Source organism: Ictidomys tridecemlineatus, chromosome 15, assembly GCF_052094955.1.
Source record: "Ictidomys tridecemlineatus isolate mIctTri1 chromosome 15, mIctTri1.hap1, whole genome shotgun sequence".
NCBI lineage: Eukaryota > Metazoa > Chordata > Mammalia > Rodentia > Sciuridae > Ictidomys > Ictidomys tridecemlineatus.
The window spans coordinates 1896351-1913416 of NC_135491.1; the positions used below are offsets into that span (position 1 = coordinate 1896351).

General features: G+C 55.6%; 2 protein-coding genes across 5 annotated transcripts; one reads left to right on the top strand and one right to left on the bottom strand.

The window, feature by feature from the left end:
- On the top strand, positions 1 to 3652 carry Znf784 (zinc finger protein 784). Of its 3 annotated transcripts, none has more exons than XM_040279809.2 (2): positions 1 to 888; positions 2010 to 3652. In XM_040279809.2, exons 1-2 carry the CDS (start codon positions 16 to 18, stop codon positions 2901 to 2903), a joined length of 1767 nt encoding a protein of 588 aa, XP_040135743.2. In that variant the 5' UTR covers positions 1 to 15; the 3' UTR covers positions 2904 to 3652. The 3 variants fall into 3 exon arrangements, with proteins under 3 accessions (XP_040135743.2, XP_040135744.2, XP_005342264.2); XM_040279810.2 differs by having other exon boundaries at positions 1 to 858; XM_005342207.5 differs by having other exon boundaries at positions 655 to 811.
- On the bottom strand, positions 1325 to 15749 carry Znf865 (zinc finger protein 865). Of its 2 annotated transcripts, none has more exons than XM_013366128.4 (2): positions 15613 to 15749; positions 1325 to 9646 (listed from the first exon to the last, which is right to left on the bottom strand). In XM_013366128.4, exon 2 carries the CDS (start codon positions 9617 to 9619, stop codon positions 6449 to 6451), a length of 3171 nt encoding a protein of 1056 aa, XP_013221582.2. In that variant the 5' UTR covers positions 9620 to 9646; positions 15613 to 15749; the 3' UTR covers positions 1325 to 6448. The 2 variants fall into 2 exon arrangements, with proteins under 2 accessions (XP_013221582.2, XP_005342263.3); XM_005342206.5 differs by lacking the exon at positions 15613 to 15749 and adding an exon at positions 9821 to 14880.
- Positions 15750 to 17066: the final 1317 nt, after the last annotated feature.

A 17066-nucleotide genomic window follows, 5' to 3' on the forward strand; every position in this document is an offset into this window, starting at 1 on the left:
TAAAGCAACCTTATCATGTTCCCCGAAGGAACTGCAAACTTGGGAGCGACGGTCATGTTTTGGGTCTCCTGCCCTGCCAAGGAAACACTTGAGCGTCTCACGGTTCTTCTACGTCTCTGTTCTCCCAGGGCTGCAGTCCCGTCCAGGAGAAAGGGGAGTGTCCAGAGAAGTGCAGTGACTAACTTAGACCGCAGCCAGGAGGCTGGAGGACCGCGAGCGGCGCGAGGAGCCCTGTCCTTGGTGCTGCCGTCGCCCCTGGCCCCGAGCGGCTCCCACAGCGGCCGGCTTCCTCTCGGCACCCGCGCGGCGGCGGTTCACCGAGACTCGTTCTCGACACCGACTTTGAGAACGCCTTCGATTCACAAACTCCGCACCCGGCGTCCTCACGCCCCGCAGAGAGGGCGACCGCGACAACTTCACCTGCGAGGCTCCCGAGCAAGCCCGGCTCGGCCAGCGCCGTGGAAAGGCCCGTCTGGACGCCTCGCCTGCGCGAGCAAGGACCCCGGCCGCCCTCCTCGCTACCCGGCCGCCCTCCGCGCCACGCCGCCTCTAGCCACCCAGCCGCCTGCCTCCGCGCCGGCCCCGACCCGCAGGCAGAAGAGCGGCCCGAGCCCCGCCCCAGCCACGCCCCTCTCCACCGTGCAGTGCGCCGGCGCAGAACCTCTGACGCCGGCCCAAGCCCCACCCCCTTGGAGAGCGACCATTGGCTTCGGGGACGGGGCTTGGGCACAAGATGGCCGCTGCGCGCCCGGAGCACACGAGTCCGAGCTCACGGATCCCAGAGTCGCGATCCCTGGAGCCGCCGGACCTGGTGGGCTCGATGAATGGGCCTGGGCGGAATGCCTCGAGGCGGGAGAGGTCGCAGGGCAGGGGGCGGGGCCTATGAAGGTTGGCGGGGGTGGAATCAGGGCCTGGGGGCGGGGCTTTTGGGGTTTCGCTGGGGCGGGGCCTAGGGAGGCGCCTATGGGATTCGAGGGAGTGGCCTAGAAGAGGCGGGGCCTGGCGACAGGGGTTGTCTGTGGTGCAGGATTGGGCCATGGTGAGGAATCCCAGGGATTCGTTTGCATAATTAGGGTGGTACCTTCATAGGGGCGGGGTCTTCGGGAAATTCTAGGGCTAGCCAACTTGGCTGGAAGGTTGAAAAGGTGACCCTGAAAGAGGGGTAATGACCAGGTCACAATGTAGGGGTGAAAGGATGATTCTGCAAGTGATGCTTCTCAATGCCCATGGGAAGATTTGTGGGGAGAAATGGGTGTCCCAGATGACTTTGGAACCTCCTCCTTGTTCCCCTCATTCAGGACTGGAGAGTAACTGGGGACATTCATTAATTCAACAAACATTTACTGAGCTGCTTGTTCAGGGTCTATAACAGAGGTGATCAAGACAGACAAGGATTGTGTTCTCTTGTAGCTTGCCATCCTGTGAGAGGAGAGAGACTATAAATGAGATTTTTTTTTTTTTGGTGATACATTCTATAAAGGAAATAAAAAGAGAGCTGATAGAGTGGGGGTTGGGTAGCTAAATTTAGATGACAGAAGTCAACTGGGTGCCGGCTTCTGTTTACATTGAGGTCAGAGAGATAAGCAGGAGTCAGATCAGGGTGGCTACTATAGCGAGGATTTGGGGTTTTAATTGCATTTGGAGCCATGGGAGGGTTTTGAGTGGAAAGTGGCTTTATCTGATTTACATTTTCAAGAGCCCATTCAGGCTGCTCAAGAGAGGTGGATTATAAGGGGAAGAAGTGGGAACAGATTCCCTCTAGGAGGCTCTTTCAGCTATGGAAGCAGGACAGGGGTTTGAGCTTGGGTGGAGGAGAGGTGGCTGGATCCTCGATATATTTTAGGCAAGAGGGAAGAGCTGAGGGCATGGGGTGGCATCCTGGGACTTGGTAATGACCTAGAAGGAGAGGGAGCAGTGGCCTGCAGTGAAGCAGACGTTTAAGTAAGTGGGGGCTTCTGGGGAGGTCTCCAGGCAGGGTCCACAGGCTCCTTGTTCTTCTCCCCCACCAGGTCCTGACACCTGATGATGGCCGCCCCGCCACACCCCCAAGTGACCTCATCGAGATCCAGGTGGTGAAGGTCACAGATACCTCCCTGGTACCAGAGCCACCAGAGCCAGGTTCTTTCCACTGTGCCTTGTGTCCAGCTGCCTTCCGACTGGTCTCCGAGCTGCTGTTCCATGAACATGGCCACCTGGCAGGCGCAGATGGGGGCGGGCAGGGTGGGGACCCAAGCCGGTGTCACGTGTGTGGTCACAGTTGCCCAGGTCCCGCCAGCCTCCGTGCTCACTACAGCTTACACACGGGGGAGCAGCCCTACCGCTGCCCGCTGTGCCCGCGGGCCTTCAAGGCCTTAGCGCCACTGCTCCGGCACCAGCACCGACATGGGCTGGAGCCAGGCACCTCCCGCAGGCCTCCGCAAGCCGCAGCAGCTGGAGAGCCAAGCCCAGGGGTGCCGCAGGAGAGGTCAGAGGTGGTGATGGCCGCTGCGGCTGCTGGCGCGGCGGTGGGGAAGCCCTTCGCTTGCAGGTTCTGTGCCAAACCGTTCCGCCGCTCCTCAGACATGCGAGACCACGAGAGGGTGCACACCGGCGAGCGCCCGTATCACTGCGGCATCTGCGGCAAGGGTTTCACGCAGTCCTCCGTGCTGAGCGGCCACGCCCGCATCCACACTGGCGAGCGCCCTTTCCGCTGCACCCTCTGCGATCGCACTTTCAACAACTCCTCCAACTTCCGCAAGCACCAACGCACCCACTTCCATGGGCCGGGGCCTGGGTTGGGAGACTCTGGGAGCCAGTTGGGCTCACTGGTGGCTGAAGGGTCAGGGAGTGGGTGCGGGACAGATAGCACTCTGGAAGAGGGGCATGGGGAAATGGTGAAGGTGAAGGTGGAAGTTGACCAGTAGGCTGGGAGAGCAGGTCTGGGGGTGATAATTCTGGAAGTAGAAGGCAGATTGCAGGGGAGGGTGTGGGCAGAAAGAGACAGGGGCAGACAGGGAGGTAGTGAGCTGCTGGTGTTGGAGAAGGAGACTACCAAGGTTGTGGACTCCCAGAGACCCACACTGCACCTAGGTGAGAGGCCACAGGAGGGGTAGTGCAGCCCTGTGTGTGCCCAGGTGAACATGATACGGTGGGAAGCATTTCACTGTCCTGTTTGCATTCTTGTTAGGTTGTCCTTGGGCAAAATGTAGCCTGTAACAGAACCTGAACACTAAAAAAGGGGAGCCAGGGTCAAGTGGAAGGTGGGAAAATCTCATCCACCATATTGTTCCTGATCTAGGCCTTCTGCAGAGTGCTGGACTATTTGGGGCTCCCTAAGGTGGACGGTGGTGGAATCTTTTCCTACCTCACTGTATTGCACTGGACTTGAGTTGCCTACAAACCCCTAGGCAGAAGATGTCCACCACTTACTGGCTCCTTTCTGAAGCTTTAGGCTTAGAGCCTGTGGTCCAACACATCTGCAAAGAAGTCTCAGGCTTCTCTACTTTCCTCCACTCTGAATTTGAAGCAGTTTATTGCCTAGTCCCAGGCAGTCCCAAGGAAGGACTAACTAATGGCAGCATGGCCTTCTGGCGGCACTGTGGAATAAGAGGACTTGAAAGCTGGAGGTGGGAAACCTCCAGTCTATTCCTATTAAAGGACTTGATGAAGGGTTTCTCTTTGTCAGTCTTGTATTTGGGTTGTCTTCTTTGAGGAAGTGGGGGAGCAGAGCCATGTTGTGGTCTTCCATAAACGTTTAAGTTACACTGTACCACTTTCCAAGCCTGTGTTCTCATCTTTAGAATATGATTGAATAGGTACTGGCTGTTCAGACCTTTTATTTCTGTGTGGGAGAAGGGTTCAGGAAGGCTGACACAATGTAGGGATCCTGCAGCTGGCACACTTGCTTGCTCCCTGATCTGCTCAGGAGACAATAAACCACTAGTGTCAGTCCCAATCAGCCAGCACAAGACTGCCTGCAGATGAGTTAACAAAACTGACCCATTTCCCCAGGAAAACACTTGTTCTCCCCATCTTAGGAACCTGGACAGGTTCCTGTGGTCTTCCTCCGTCACCTAATCCCTTATCAGTCTCCCCATGTAGCACATTTAAGTGTCTTTGACATCTGAATACTTCATCATCACTATTCTTGTAGACCAAGCCAACAGTGACCTCACATCTGGATAACTGCACAGCAGCCCAGCTGAGGCCCTACCTTCTCCATTCTCCAACACTGGAGCCACTTGTATACTTGACACCAATCCACAGCTCCTTGTGACTTTTGAGAAGGGATCACAAATTTAAATACCTACCAGAGCTGCTTGGCCAGATTTAAAGGGAAAAGTATCTGTGAGGTGAAACATGGCAACTGACACTTGGGCTCAGTGTTGGCATTCAACAAGGAGTGGTGGGATGGAGAGCAAACGGAGCATTTACATTCACACCTCAGGAGAAGGTAATGGCACTCAGTGCCAACAGGGATGCAGGTTGGGTTTGATAGATTTCTTCAAATTTTCAGACGTTCCATTAGTTAACATTATGTAAAATCAAAGGATTTCACATAAAATTCTTAGATTCCACAATGTTGCTAACTAAGCCAAGCCCAAGGCCTTGAGCATGCTATCCAAGGGGTCTACCACTGAGCTACATCCCAACCATTCAAAGTTTTTGTTTTTTTAATGCACAAACTAAATGGTTTGAATTGCTTCCAGACTGGCCGCTGCCAGTTTTCAGCCTTTAGCCTAAAAAAACTTCTGAACTGTACAGTTTAGAATTCAAGCCCCTTCAGGATCCAGCCACACACCCTCTCCAGCCTCCAGCTGTACTAGATTTTAAATTCTCGAGAATGGCTGGTTTAGTTGGACACCCCATCCTCTTCCTGGGATTATGTGCCCATGTTTCTACCTGGCAAGCTCTTGTTGCTTTATCCACTGTTCAGGTCTCACCCTCCTTTCGAGGAAGCTTTTTTAACTCTTGCCCCAGTCTGGTAAGGTGACTACTCCATGCTCCCTCAGTCTTCAGTGGTACTTCCACTTCCAGGTGACCTTGGAGCCCTGGAGCTCTGCTGTAGGCTGTTTCATGGTAGGTCTGCAGCATGAGAACTTGGCACACTGGGTTGCTGCCTTCTTGTGGGTCACACTAGACCTGCCCAGACAGTGTCCCCTGTTTCATCTTCAAGTTTCGGTATTAAAGTACCCTGAGATGAGTCCCAATTCTACCATAAATTTGCCAGGTGTCCTTGAAGCTCATTTGTTCTCCAGGACCCCATGCTCCTCTTCTGACAAGCGGGATGACTATAAACTTGTACTGCAGGACATACACCACACAGTTCTGTGATGTATGAAAATGAGAGTTGCATAAGTTGTTTTTTGTTACTGGGGGCTGACAAACCCAGAGGTACTTTACCATTGAACTACATCCCCATCCCTTTTTATACTTTGTTGAGACAGGTCTCACTAAGTTGCCCAGCCCAGACTTGAACTTGTCATCCTCCTGCCTCAGACTCCCAAGTTGCTGGAATTACAGGCATGTACCACCATGGATCTCTGAAAGGGCTTTTGAAACCCCAAATCATTATCCTGGAGAGGCAGGTGCTACGAGTGAGCTGTAAATTGAGTCCACACGAGGCTGTGATATGCCTGACAGGAGTTCCCTAGTCTTCTGAAGGGTGAGGGCCATGTCTAACTCACCCAGTGCCCCAGCTTGGGACCTGAAAGACAGGGGCTTCAGGAAAGGGTGGCAAGTGAGCAAACACTGAAAGTGCCATGCAGGGCAGTCTGTACCCCTAGCCAGCTCTTGACAGGAGAAACCTACCTGTTTTGCTCACTTCCATTGGCCCAACCATTGGGCCAGTGCTTGGAATGTGGCCAAACCTTAGTGAATACCAGCTGAAACACAGCTTGTGAGGCAGAGGGTGCCTGGGAATCACAATCCCCAAGGAAACAAGTTCTCAGCCTTGCATCTCGCCAACACTTAACCCCCACTCTCCCTGAGATCTGAAGATAAACTTCAACCACCCTGTTGATAAGATTTATTGTCCTCTGCTCTGTACAAGCTTCGTCTGCCACCCCACCCCCACCCCACCATCCAAGAGCACCCAGACCCCCCTTGTGCCCTCCCAACTCAGCTCATATCTGCTGTCCAGCCAGATTCCAAAGGGGAGGCAGTTCAGATTAATCTCCACCAAAGAGCTCCCAGGGCAGAATGCTGCTGGGGGTGGCTAGTGAGGGTTACAAAAGAGGGTTAGACAGAGGGTTCAGTTCAGTGTCTGACAGAATGAGGGGAGGTCCAGAGATCCAGGATGGGAGTGATTCAGTCTTGATTTGTAGGGCATGTGCCCTGAAGGAGACTCAAACATCTGAAGTTCAGAAGGACAGGTGACAGCAAGGAGGGGGAAGAGTCTGATCAGCAGCCCTAGGAGGGAGGAGTCAAGAAGGGACATCTGATTGGAGCTGCAGATAAAACTCTGGAGTCAGGCATCCTTCCCCAGGGCTCCTGCCCCTGCTCCAGGGCCCCCCAGGCCCTCGGCCTTGTGCACCAGACGGTGTTTCTTCAGGCCATAGGTGTTGGCGAAGCCCTCCCCACAGGAGGAGCAGCGAAAGGGCCTGCCACCCTGGTGGGCCGCCAAGTGCTTACGGAAGTAGCCGGGATCCTTGAAGGCCTTGAGGCAAGCGGGACAGCGTAGCTCGGGCCGCGGGGGCTCATGGGCGCGCTGGTGGCGCAGCACAGAGCTCAAGTAAAAGAAGCCCTTGCCGCAGTGCTCACAGCGGTAGGCGCGCTCGCCCAAGTGTAGCCGCTGGTGCTCCAGCAGGTTGGAGCGGTAGCGGAAGGTCTTGCCACAGGCACCGCAGCGCTGGGGCCGAGCCACTGCGTGCAGCCGCCGATGCTCTGCCAGACTAGACGATTGTGCAAAGCGTTTGGCGCACACACCACATTTGAAAGCCCGCTCACCAGTGTGCACCACGCGGTGCTGCCGCAGGTACCATGAGCGCAGGAAACCTCTGCCACACACACCACAGCGATAGGGCCGCTGCTCTGTGTGGCATCGCTGGTGGCGCATCAGCAAAGCTGCCTCCCAGAAGCGCTTCCCACACACCGGACAGCGGAAACCCCGCTTCTGCCGATGGCTGCGGCGGTGCAGGAGCAAGTCATAGGCGCCCGCGAAGCTCTGGCCACAGAGGCCACAGCCCAGGGTCCGCCGCACCAGGTGCACGTACTTATGAGTCACTAGGCCCAGGAAATGCTTGAAGCTCTGGCCGCACGTGGCACAGCTAAAGCGTTCAGGACCCGAACTGGCACCTCCACCAGCCCCGGCTACTGCAGCCCCACCAGCGTCCTCGCCCCCAGACACTCCTGCTAGCGCTGCCACAGCCGCCCCTACTTCTCCTGCCAGCCCGTTGTCCAGCACGCTGGCCGCATCAGTGGCGCTGGAGCCATCAGGGGGTTGGGAGCCACCCGGCGTGGGTGCGAGCAGGCGTTCTGGGGCAGCCTGGTGGACCAGCTTGTGCCACATGAGGTTCTCGATGAAGCCAAAGGTCTTGCCGCAGGCATCGCAGCCGTACGGCTTCTCAGACATGTGGGCTTCCTTGTGGCTCATGACGTGGAAGAGATCTGGGAAGTGTTCTCCGCAGTCTGAGCAGGCATAGCTTAGCCCATCCGTGGGCCCCCCAGACGCGGTGGAAGCCCCAGGCCCACAGGCTCCTGTCGCACCCTGGGTGGTGGGGAGGCCAGTGGCCCCGGCTAGGGCACAGGGCAGCTGCAGCCGGTGAACTTGGCGGTGACGGGTAAGGCTCTGTGGGTAGCCGAAGACTTTGCCGCAGAGCTCGCACTTGTAGGGCCGCTCGCGGGTGTGCACCACGTGATGCTTGCTCAGGTGGAAGGACTCGCGGAACCTCTTCCCGCACACGGGGCACTGGTGGGGCTTCTCTCCAGTGTGAATGCGCTCATGGCGCTTCAGTGTCTCCCGGCGCCCAAAGCCACGCCCGCAGATGCCGCAGCAGAAAGTCTTTCCTGGGACACCGGCGCCAGAGCTTCCAGCCCCGCTGGTCCCTGCCCCACCAAGCAACAGCGGATGGGCACCCAGGAGTGGGACTGGCACGGCGCCATAGACCACGGCCGCTGCGGCCGCTGCGGCCTTTTCGCTGTCTGTGGTGGGTGGGTCCGGGGGCAGGAGGTAGGGGCCAGGGGGAAAGGTGGGTGGGGGCTGCGGGACAGAGGCAGCGCCGTCCTTGGATGCCTCCGAAGCCGCAGGCTGGGCATGGGCAGCCTTGTGCCGAAGTAGGCTCTGCGGCGCTGAGTAGGACTTGCCACACAGGTCGCAAGGGTACACCGGCCGAGGGCTCCCCGCCCCCGCGTGGGCCGCCTGGTGCTTGAGGAGGTAGGAGGCATCCCGGAAGGCCTTGCCGCAAATGCCGCAGGGGAGGCGCAGGAGGTCTGCGGAGTGTGTCTTCACGTGCCGCTTGAGGCTCTCCCTCCGGTTGAAGCTCTTGCTGCACACGGAGCAGGAGAAGGGCTTCTCGCCCGTGTGGATGATCTGGTGCTGGTGAAGGTGGCTGGGCTTCTTGAACACCTTCCAGCAGAGTGGACAGGCAAATGGGCCCTCACCACCTGCAGTGGACGGAGGGGGCACGCCAACGCCTGCAGGGGCAGTGGGGGTGGTGTTGGCATCCCCAGAGGTGGCAGGCGCGGAAGGTGTGCCTGGGGGGCCAGAGGAAACTGTGGTGGGGACAGCAGCGGCCGCACTGGCTGTAGGGACTGGGAGACCCAGTTGAGGGAGTGGGGGTCCGGGCTGTGGTGGACCCCCGGCAGCTGGTGGCACATCCTTGTGACAGCGGCGGTGGCGTATGAGGCTGGAGACATGGTTGTAGGTGCGGCCACAGACGCCGCATTCGTAAGGCCTCTCCCCGGAGTGGACTAGCATGTGCTGCACCAGGTGCGAGGACTGCTTGAAGGACTTCTGGCACACACCACAGGGGAAGCGCCTCTCCATTAGGTATTTCAGCCTCCGGAAGTAGCCCTTGTCATCCTTGGTTGGGTCGCAGGCTGCCCCTGCGGCGGGTCCTGGTGGGGTCTGCGAGGGGGCTGGAAGTGGCCCTGGTGCACCTGTTGGAGCACCCAGCCCAGGTGCTACCCCCGGCCCAGAAGCTGGCCCTCCTCGTTTCAGGTTTCCAAACAGGTGCTGGTGTCCCGAGAGGTCGACGATACCCCACTGTGGGGCAGGGAAGGCAGCGTCAAAGAGCGGAGGCGGAGGGGCCCCAAAAGCGGGTGGCAGGGGCGGATCTGGTTTCTTGGCTTGGGAAGAGGACGACGATGAGGAGGAGGACGAGGAGGAGGAGGAAGAGGAGGAGGAGGAGGAGGAGGAGGAGGAGGGAGCCTCCGCCTTGGGTTTGAAAGTAGATTGGGGTGGGTAGTCATATTGGGGAGGTGGGGGCTGGGGCGGAGGCTGAGGTAGGGGCCCGGGGGCACAGGGCAGGGCTGCCACGGCCTTGGCATGCTCCCCATACAGTTCCATGGGCTCGAAGCGCTGGTGGTTGAGGAATTCCAAGAAGTCAAACGGGTAGCTCTGGAAATGAACCCCGTCCTCGCCCCCGATGCCGCTGCTCCCACCACCCCCGGCGCTGCTGCCTGCCGGGTTTGCCTCCATTTCTGGCAGATGGGGAGAAGGGAGACCCTGTAAAGAGGAGGATTGGGCTGAGGAAAGGCGGCAGGCCCCTGGCCAGCAAAGGGAGCTGTGTATCCAGCCTCTTGTCCCCCAACTTTCCCTCTCACTGCACCAGCCCCGGCCCTCCCCTCCCTTTCCCACTTCCCTCCATCTCTCCCCAGCTTTTCCAGGGACCTCACATACCTCCCAGTCCATCTCCAGATCCTCCCCCTCACCACCTGCAAGTCCATTCTCTCCTTCTCAGTCTAGCTCCCCTGGCACTGGGGGAGCCTCTGATCTCAGTTCTAAGACTCTCTGTCACCTCGGGTTCCACTTTCTGTTCTCAGTCCCCTCAGGACTTGCTTGCCTCTGTAAAATGAGGGTAACAGCAGCTCTGTCAGAGTGATTCAGAGAGTGGGCTCCGGAGCGAGAATGCCAGGTTCAAATCTAAGCCCTGCCACTTTCTAACTAAGTGACCACCTCATCTCCAAAGGGGGAAGAAGAGCATATCCCTAGGCCACAGGGCTGTTACGAGGACGCAGTGTTGGCACGTGGAAGCTCTCGAGGTAAAGTGCTGCTGGCATGCATGGAAAGTATCACCACGTGTCGTTACTGCTACTGCTTCTAGGAGTAGAAAAGGGAAGTCAGGAGAAGCAAGAGAACAGGAAGAGCCGGTCCTGGGGAAGGGGCTCTCCCGGAATTCAAGGTGGGAAGAAGTGTCTGCTTGCAAGGGTGCTGGTATTTCTGGAGGACAGCCTGATCCAGACAGCACCTCACAGGCCCTGCGACTGGGAAGACATGGGGATCTAATGCCATCTGCTGGGGTCCACAGTTTCTCCATGTTTAAAACAGGGCTGGAAGTCCTGAACTGCAGGGGGACTAAAGAGGCCGACACAGCACATAATGGAACACATCTGTCCCCTGAGCTTTGCACACAGCCATGATGACATCACACACCTGGGAGAGCTCAAGCAAGCACTCCCAGCACCTGCCTAGGAGTACTTAACATCCCAGACTGCAGCTGTCCTGTCTGAACAATCGCCCCAGCACTGTCTCCTGCAGTTGCTCTGAGTTCTCAGGACCCAGCCAGCCTTTGAGCCAATAAGAGAGGTGCCCATGGGGTCTGCTACATGCCCATCATCCCTACCCTTGGGGGCCTGGCTCAGTGTCCAGCCCACTTTAGGAACCCAGGGGCCTCCCAAGACACAGACCCTCATTCTTTGTCAGCATGGCAGGTTCTCTCCTCCCACAGGTAAAAGGTGAGTGCCTCCTCCACCCCCTGTCCACCGGAGTTCGATATTTTTATCTCCAGCTGAGTGTCCTTGTCCTTGGACAAGGCTTGACATCCCATGCCCTTCATACTTTCTCCATTTAATCTCTCTCCAGAAGGAGCAAAGGCAGAACCTAGGTCGGGCCCCAGGGGTTAGGCGAAAACACTCAGTGCAGGAATGCTGGGCTTAGGGGAGCAACCTGGGGTGGTGGGAAGGTGGACATTACCTGTTACTAACAGCTGTGGCTGGCTGGCATTTCCACAGGCTGTCCACCTTTCTGAGCACATTGTCCTGTTAACTCACTGAATCCCACCAAAACTGAGATGGGATATTTGTTCTCTCCATTGAAAAGGTGAGAAAATAAAGGCATAGAGGGGCCAAGTGACTTGCTCAAGGTCATAGAGCAACAGTCTATAAGGGAGCAACTGGCCTGAGCAGCTAGAAGCTGTGTCCTGGGAGTGGAGGCAGGAGTCTTATTCCCTCTTATTCCACATCCTTCTGGGTACGAGGGAGGTCTGCACAAGGAACCTGGTAGGAGGGGGTGTTGGCTACTATCTTGGAAAAAAAAATCAACATGGATCTTTCCTTCTGCCTGGAATGTTCTTCCTCAGGGCCTCCTTCTGGTGGCATTCCCAGGCCACCATCCCACTCTTCTCTACATCCCAGTCACTGCCACTGGCTGGTGATGTCCTCCTCGCTGTGTGTTTACCGTCTGGCCTTCCTTGTTCCCTAATGTGACCCCAGGACCCAGCACAGCACTCATGGACACTAGGTCGGCACCTGACAAATACTTGCCGATGTGTAGAAATTAAACCCCTTCCTAAATCTCCAAAGGGTCCGTGAAGAAATCACAAGGGAAATTTGAAAATGCTTTTTGCAGTGATGAAAACAAAACCACAACACACCAAAGCTGAAGAAATGCAGCCAAAGCAGTGCCCAGAGGGACAGGACCGTGGCGAGCGCCCGAGCTGATGAAGCTCTGTGCAGCGAGCAGGTGCAGGCCAAGCTGACGGCTCCCCAGGGAGCAGACAGCAGGCTCTGGGAACAGTGCTGTGGCACAGAGGGCAAGGTGGGCAGGTGTGTGTGTGGGGATTAGTGGGGAGAGAACGGTCAGTCTCAAGATGACTTCCAGTGAGAAATAAGATACTTCCTCTTTCTGAGGACTCAGTGAGCTTCACATTGTCTCTCTGAGGGGAAATGTGTCACAGAGGGGCTTTATGCAGAGAGGCATACTGGGGAGAGAGGTCCCCCAGTGAAAGCTATGACCGCTCACATCTACATTGGCCCAGTTTGATGTGTACCATGTCCTTAGTGCCTCACAACAGTCTCGAGCCATTCTTGGTCCCATCTGCTAAGTGAGGAACTGAGGAGCTGAGTTATTCCCAAGGTCACATAGCCAGTAAGAGGGAAACCAGGTTCTTGATTCTAGTTGTTTCTGATGTCAGGACCTGTGAGTCATTCAGCTGCAACACAGCAGCTCATGATGAAATTCCAGCCTGTTGTTATCTAACAGTGATGCTCAGAGGCACGGAGCCCTGGGGAAGAGCCTCCCAGCAGCCAAGCACTCTTCTAAACCCTCCTCCCAAACACCCTATGAGAAGAGTTAAATTAATCTGGTGGTTTTTTCCTTCTGGCACTGGGAAATGAACCCAGGGTACTCTACCAACGAGCTGCATCCCCAGCCTCCCCCACCACTTCTACTTTTAAATTTTGAGACAGAGTCTAAGTTGCCCAGGCTGGCCCAGAATTTGGGACCTACTGCCTCATCATCCAGGGATGCTGGGATTACAGGTGTGCGCCTCCATGCCCAGATGGTTACACATATTGACTCTGAAATACAAAGGAAGTAACTAAGAAAGTAACCAAGAGGTAAATTAGTCTCCCAACATCACACAGCAGGTGTGACTCCCTACATATGCCTTCAGTATTTTACCCTGAGACAACGGTGGAGCCCCCATTCCATTGTATACTGGAGACATGATCTGCTTCATCCACCTCCCTGCCACCTAATCTCAATCTCTTGGGTGGACCCAATCCATGGTAAGCCACTGACATTTGTTAACTCTATTGTTTGTTGACTCATGTGACTTGTCTCAACTTCACAACAAACTCATAAACATTACTATTCCCATTTAAAGATAGGACAAGAGTCAAACCATGACCTTCTTCTAATCAAAACCCTACAATGACTCTACTCAGAGCACAACTGAGACCTTAGGATGACCTCCATCTCCCCCACAGGCCCCCACAGACACAAGTGTGTCCGCTCTACCCATGCTCAGGGCTGCTGCCTTGCCCAAAGTGCTCTGACTCCTTCTCTCACCTTCTTCCTGTCTGCTCCACTTTGTCTTCTCAAACTGGCTCTTGGTGACCACTGTGGCCCACGGCCAGGCCCACATCCCCACTGCTTCATCTCCTCCATACCACTCACCATCAACTAATGCTCCACACGTTCTGCCAGCCTGTCTTGTTTTGCTGGTCTCCCTCTCCAGAGAGTGTTTTTTTGTTTTTGTTTTTTTTAATATTTTGTTGTTGTTTTCAGTACTGGGAATTGAACCCAGGGCCTTGCGCATATAAGGCAACTGCTCTAACTACCTGTTACAACCCTAGCCCTTTTTAAAAAACATTTTTGTATAGAGGCAGGATCTGGCTAAGTTGCTCACAATGGCCTCAAACTTAAAATCCTCCTGCCTCAGCCTTCTAAGTAGCTGGGATCATAAGCTGGTGCCACTGCAGAGACAGGGGGAAAAAAAAACAACAAAAAAAACCGAGGGTGGCAGATACTGGAAAATGAACCCTGGGGTGCTTTACCACTGAGCTACAACCCCAGTCCTTTTAATTTTTGAGACAGGTTCTCACCAAGTTGCTTAGAACCTTGCTAAGTTGCTGAGGCTGGCCTTGAACTTGCAATCCTCCTGCTTCAGCCTCCTAAGTCACTGGGATAATAGGCACCAAACCCAGCTCAGAAGCAAAGTTTACATTTTGTTCACTACTCTGTTCTCAGGACCAACATGAGTGCCTGGCTTGATAAGAACTCATTGATTAAATTAATGAAGGAGGGGAAGAGAAAAAGTGACTGAAGAGAGAAAGTGCTTTAAGTTATGAGCCCTAGTAGCCCCTCTTAATCATTTGCTCCTGGGGAGAGGGTATTAAAAGCAGTACAGTTGTCCAGAGGAGTGGAATTTACACCCAAATCTAACCTTTTGTCCTATGGCTTATTGGAGAGTGAGGGAATCTTGGGTGAGGTCTTCCTGAAACCCCAGCCCTATAACTCTGTCTCCTTAGCCCACTGTATGACTTTGGATTTCTATGGATTTTGATTTTTAGATGTCTGCCCTCTTGACATCATATCCAGTCCACATGGACTGGGATTTTTACCTGTTTTGTTCTTGTGGCATTCCTAGGGTGAAGTGGGCACTCATAAAATATCTGCAAGTGTGTGTGTGAACATACATGAATGATGTGCCTTCGGGGCTTGGGGTAGAAGAGGTGTCCTAAGCTCTCTGCCATCAGCCTTCCCTCCAACCCTCTTCCCTTCAATTTTCATGCTCCACCCTCACCAGCCTCCTCCGCTGCTCCTCTACTCACCATGGTCACAGGGCCCTGTCCCCCCTGGCTGTTTACCAAGATCTTTGCCTTGCTAAATTTCCTCTCATGATTCAGGTTTCACTTCTGAAGAGGCTCACCAGCCTCCTGGAGAGCGAGCATTATACTGCTTATTTGTTTTCTTGTTTCTGATCTGCCTTAATTAAACTTTAAAACTTCATAAGATGAAAAACTGTCTGCACCTCTCTCCTTCCCAACTATATGCCCTGGACCTGGAAGGATGAATAGTCACTCCATGAACAACAAATGTCTACAGAAAGAGGTGTGTTGCACGCTGGTGGAGCCAGGGAACCTTCCCTAGGAAGTCCAGGGAAGTGTCATGCAAGCTGGCTGCAAGTGACTACAGAACTGGCTAAGGCTAGGGGAAGGAGAACATTCTAAGAACGTCCCACTGCCGTGCTCTGTTCTAGAGCAGAAGTACTGAAGGCAGAGGAGGCCAGGATGAAGGCAGGAGCAGAGTCTGGCGCTAAGCAGACAGGTTTTTTCTGCTGGGGGCCTGGGGGGGGGGGCGGCAGGAGGGAAGATGTGGGTATTAAAGGGGAACGCTAGAGGGAGCTGTTCGTTGAGGGGTGTGTTTGAAAGGGGTATTCTTGAGCGGAATTAAGGAGGGGTTACATGAGTAAATAGCATTTTGATCAGAATAGAAAACATTTTTACGACAAAAGGGGCTCTGGGAGTGGAATGTATGTAATCATCGTTAGTGGGGGACAGTTATGTCGCAAAGCACGAATGCAGCCCTCTTCGGAGGCAGTCCTTTAGGATTCACGAGCCACTGCACTACAAGAGGAGCAATGCTGGTGGCATCGGGGGACTGCCCTGCAAAAGAAGCAATGACGGTGAACTATGTGAAAGAGATCCTAGAGAAAGCATTGGTGGGGGGCCTGGCAGGTGAGGGGACCGTCAGAATGAAGGCGCTCTGGCAGCCGTCCGAGCAGGGGGCGTTCATGCGGGACACATCTGGAGCGGCCTTTTGGAGAGCAGTGTGTGTGGGGGGCCCTGGCTAGCGCCCGGCAGAGAAGCACTGACGTTCTGGGGGGGCGTCCTGAGGACCGCTGCAGTCCAGGGCGGAGCCCCCCGCCCCCGCCGCCCCGGCCCCCGGGCCGCGCGCCCGTCACTCACCGGCGCCGGGGTCTCCGCCGGGAGGAGGCCGAGAAGGCGGAGGAGGCTCCGCCGCTCCGGGGAGACCCGAGGGCCCTACCGGAAGTGCCACCCCCTCCCCCTCCCCGGCAGCCCCGCGCCGCCCGCCCGGAAGCGGAAGTCGCGCCTGTTCCCGAGGCGCCGGCGTGGAAGACGGAAGGAGGCGGTAGCGGCGGCGGCGGCAGCGCGGGGAGGGGCAACGCGCCTGCGCACTATCGCGGGGACAAGGGCGGGGAAGGCCTAGGCGGCTTCCGGTGGGTCAGCGGAGTCAGGTGCGCCTGCGCTATGTGTGCCCGCTTCTTCCTCCGGCACCGCCCACGTGCTGCGGACATCCGGTTAAGGCACACCCTGAGCTCGGGTCCCACGCTTGGGCCACGCCCCCGGACTTTGAGCCACGCCTACCTCGTTGCAATCTTTATAGGCTCCGCCCTCGCCCCAAACCTGTACCCTTCGCCCCACCTCCACCAAGTTTGTCCCTCTTTCCTCTCTCCAAGACTCTATGCTCTGGAGCTCCACCCTCCCTCCCAAGCCCTGCCACGCCCCTTCCAAGCCCTGACCGTGGGGGGGGGGGGGCTCTTAAACTGTGTCTGCCCCTTGGATTTAAGCCCTGTCCTTCTTCCCACAGCTGCACGACCCTCATAACTTGTGTGTATGGTTATGTCTCACACCTAAAGCATCTCCTTGAACCGGTGGTTCTTGAGTAGCAATGATCCGTCTCCATCTCCTTGCCCCAAACCTCTCAGTAGAAGAGACCTATGTGGTGGGGCCTAGCGTCTGTGTTTGAAAATACCCTTCAGGAGGGTCTCTTGAGCTCAACCACAGCTTTACCACACTTGACACTGCTCCCCTCACATAACTCCATAAACCTCCCAACTGAGCCCTACCTCAAGTAGGGAAGCCCAGATCTATTCAGCTCCCCCTGCTAAGTTCCCCCTCTCTCAGGTACCTCCTTCTCCTAGTCATGTCCACCCCCCAGCACTTTCTAACAGTTAAGTCATACTTCTAATGCTTTGTCATTCGAAAGCTCTCTTTCTAGTCCCATCCCTCAGGTAAACTCACGCCCATTCTCTGGAAGTCATTCTCTTTCTTCTGGCCAACCTTAACCTCTTTAAAGCATCCCCAGCCTTTGCACCTTCTAAGACCCGCCCTAATGCCCCCTAACTGCCCAATAAGGCTTGCACCTCGGCCAAGCACCCCCCCCTTCTTTTGATAAACCCTACCGAAATTCAGTCCTCTTCAAGTTTTTTTTTTTTCCTTTTTAGTGCTGGAGGTTGAACCCAGGGGCTTGCATATATGCAAGGCACACATTCTCGACTGAGTTCTATCCCAGCCCTCAACTCAGTGTTTCATTGCAAACTGTGGGTCCAGGGAGGCAGGACCTACAGTGTCAGGAATTTGGCAAGGATGAGGGGAGCCTAGAGTCAAATTTGCATAGA